Genomic DNA, 3,573 nt, shown 5'->3' with positions numbered 1-3,573 from the left:
GTAATTACTAAAGATAATTAAAGAAATATAAGGCTTTCTGGGTTTTTATAACTTTTATTAGTATTTTATTACGAAATATAGCCATATAGCAAAGCTCCTAATAGCTCTAATATATAAGGAAGTTCTGTTTAAGTAAATAGATTAGTATTAAGAAGGTTTTACTAAGCTAAAGCAAGCTATATTCTCGGTACTAATTCTATATTACTATAACCCGAACCTCCCTACTATAGTTAAGACAGATATATTAAATAGAGTTATAGCCAGTATTCTCTTATAATAAGACCTCTAGATAGGACTCTGGTATTCGGTAGTATTCTTCTCTAAGACTATATAGTTAGTAGAACTAAACTATAATATCTATAATAAAGAGATACTTGCCATTATTCTCTCTTTAACTAAATAGTAAACGGAGCTAAAAGGCCTATAGAAGGTACCCTTTATAATTTACTCAGACTACTAAGCTCTTAAGTATTTTATAACTATAAAGAAGCTCTTAGTAAGACAAGTTTACTAGGTAAAATACCTTTCCTATTACTATTTTAAGCTTATATATTAGACAAGTAAGTTAAATAAATAAGCAAATACCTTAAATAGGAAATATAAGAATATAACTGCCTAGGATAAGGTAATAGTAGCTTACTAAACCCAAATTCTCCTCCTATAATAAAAAATTAATAATAATATTATACGGGATCTCTAGTTAGCCCTAATTAAGGCCTTTATAAGCCCGGCTTAGGAAGAAACCTAGTATAATAGTATTTGGCTAGTAAATAAGCTATTAAATAAGAACCGAGAGTTACTAGAGCTAGAAGAGCTACGGGATAAGGCAAGAAATAAGAAGGAAGGTACTTGGATATTATAAGACGGCCTTCTCTTATAATATAGCAAACTATTTATATCTAATAGTATAATAATACCCGAGATACCCTTATATATTACCCTTATTTAGGAGATATATATATAGCCCCTAATAGAATACCTAGGACAAGCCAAGCTTTAATAGCTTTTTTAGACCCGCTATTACTAGCCAGGCCAAGATATAAATATTAATTAGTATAGGAATAATTACTATACCTACTAATAATCCTATATCTCTAGAGATAAGAAGCCAGGGCTCTTATATCCGTTACTAGTCCCTAATTACCTCTAGTAATATATATTAGTAGATTTCAAGAAATACCTAGAGAATAAGAATAAGTATAATATAATAGTAATCTTTATTAATTATCTGGGCAAGCGCCCTATTATAATTCCTGTCTGAGATATAGTAATAGCTAAAGAGTTAGTATTTCTATTTCTTACCTATATAGTTTACCAAGTTAGTATCCCGGAGACTATAGTATCTAATTAAGGCCTCTAGTTTATATTAGATTTCTAGAGCGAGTTCTATAAGTATATTAGTATAAAGCTCAAATTATTAATTACTAATTATTCCCAAACTAATAGCCAGACAGAGATTATTAACTAGTACTTTAACTAATAGCTATATCCCTATATAAATTACTACCAGGATAATTAGGATAAATAAATAATAATAATTAATTACTAGTAGGTAGCTCTAGTCTATAAAACTATAGGCTAATCCCTATTTTTTATAGAGAAGAATTATAAACCGCGGATATTATTTAACTAGGAAACCCAAATATAATCGGGTATCCTAAAGAAAGAGCTAAATAGATAGAAGGCAAAGGCCCTAGTAATACGGCTTTATGAATTATAGTAAAAGGTATAGGAGAATATAATACAAATATAAGAATACTATACTATTTAAGCTAATAAGTACTACTAACTAGTAGACTTCGGAATAGGAGATAAGGTATGAATTACTACTAAGTACTAGAAGAATAATTATCCGAGCTATAAGCTAGCTTACTAAATAGAAGGACTATACGAAATCCTGGAATAAGTAAGATATTTCTTTAGGCTTAAGCTTCCGGAATTAATAAGAATATATCCGGTATTCTATATAAAGAAGCTATATAAAGACCCAGGCAACTCCCTTTCCGGATAAGTAAATCCGGAGCCTCTGTTATTAGAATTATAAGATAGGGAAATAAAGTATAAAGTTTAAAAAATATAAATAATAAAACTGCTTTATAGGAAGCTAAAGTACCGAGTCTAGTAGAAAGAATAGGACCCAGATCCGGAATAATATCCCGCTTTCTTATTAAATAATAGTACCCTAGCTTTTTAGAGCTTCTATAATAAGAACCCCGAATAGCCAGGACTGCCCCAGAATCTCCCCTATTAGTTAGACTATACCAAGAATAATATACTACCGGAATTATATAATATGGACAGAAATCCTTTAAAGTTATATATAAAAGGCCCTGGCCTTTAATATATAACCTGCGACTTGGAAATTCAATAGGGACTTTCGAAGCTCGGGAACAAGCTTACTTCGAGAGGGGGGGGGTAATATTATAGTTATTACGATATATGGTACTAGTAGGGATTAGACTAGAGCTAGAGAGGCATCTGGTATCTGAGCAAGGCATCTATAGTTACCTAATTATTATACGTGATCCCGAGCTTAAGCTAGTATATGGGCCCGTATATAGCTTGTAATTATTTAGATCCGAGGCTCCTTCGGGATTCTCTTCTCTCTTTAGCTTTGAATTATTAAAATAGAGATAGTCTAACCACGCCTTTCAGGCCCTAGATCTTATACTTATAATATAAAATAGATTAAGAAGCTTAATATTTAAAAGCTCTTAATAAAAGAAATAAAGATATTATAGTTCTATTTCCGAAAAGATAATATATTAATATATAGAAATCTTAGTAATAGCTACTTTATCTTAGCCTCTTAACTTTTAATAGTAGATCTATTAATATGGCTCGGATTTTACGAGATATTAAATAAGTATCTTATTTATTTAATTATTTACTTTTAGCTAGCCTAATACTTTATTTTTGGAAATATTAATTATAATTAGTATAAAGGTAATACTAAAGATCTAGCTATTACTAAAGCTTTAAGTAATAAATTCTATCTTAGTAAAAAGCATTAGAATATTAGTTATATTTTCCTTATAAATTATAAAAAGGCTACTATTTTTAATAAGAAGTTTTTTAAAGACATTAATTACTTCTTTATTTCTAATAAATTTGAGCCAGAAATAGCTAAGGAAATAAGCAAGTATTTACTAAAAATAATAGAAAAAAAGACTCTAAATATAATTTATTTAACTAGATAGATAAATGCCTTTAGCTAGGTAATTTACAAGTTTGGAATTATAAGAAAGTATTAATTCTCGAATAATATATAAGTTAAAGAATAGCTTAATAATAATTTACTATTTAATAGGCCTTTTACTATAGTTCTAATAAGTCTAGTTACTATTAAAAATAGAATATACGAAAATGGAATCTCTTATAAGATTATTAAAGCCTCTTATCTAGAGCTTTTTCCTCTTACTAAAGGCTAATTTAAGGATATTATAAATAATATAAAATTCAAAGAAGTTATTTATTTAGAATATATTAATATAATTTATAATATAATTTGCTATAATAAGCCTTCTTAATACCTAGTAGTAAAGGCGGAAATTAAGTAATAATTAAAGGCAA

At 28.4% G+C, this 3,573-nt stretch overlaps 1 protein-coding gene across 1 annotated transcript; it reads left to right on the top strand.

Moving 5' to 3' along the window:
• Positions 1-1,153: 1,153 nt before the first annotated feature.
• Positions 1,154-3,200, top strand: K444DRAFT_528188 (uncharacterized protein; the record flags this gene model as incomplete). The annotated part of the gene is made up of 2 exons (XM_024874698.1): positions 1,154-1,255; positions 3,072-3,200. Coding segments are annotated over 2 exons (231 nt in total), but the record flags the coding sequence as incomplete, so codon positions are not given.
• Between the last annotated feature and the right edge of the window lie 373 nt (positions 3,201-3,573).

This window comes from Hyaloscypha bicolor (assembly GCF_002865645.1).
Source record: "Hyaloscypha bicolor E unplaced genomic scaffold K444scaffold_60, whole genome shotgun sequence".
In the NCBI taxonomy this organism is placed as follows: domain Eukaryota; kingdom Fungi; phylum Ascomycota; class Leotiomycetes; order Helotiales; family Hyaloscyphaceae; genus Hyaloscypha; species Hyaloscypha bicolor.
Note: the sequence above shows the minus strand (reverse complement) of the source record. Positions and strands in the feature narration are given on the sequence as shown.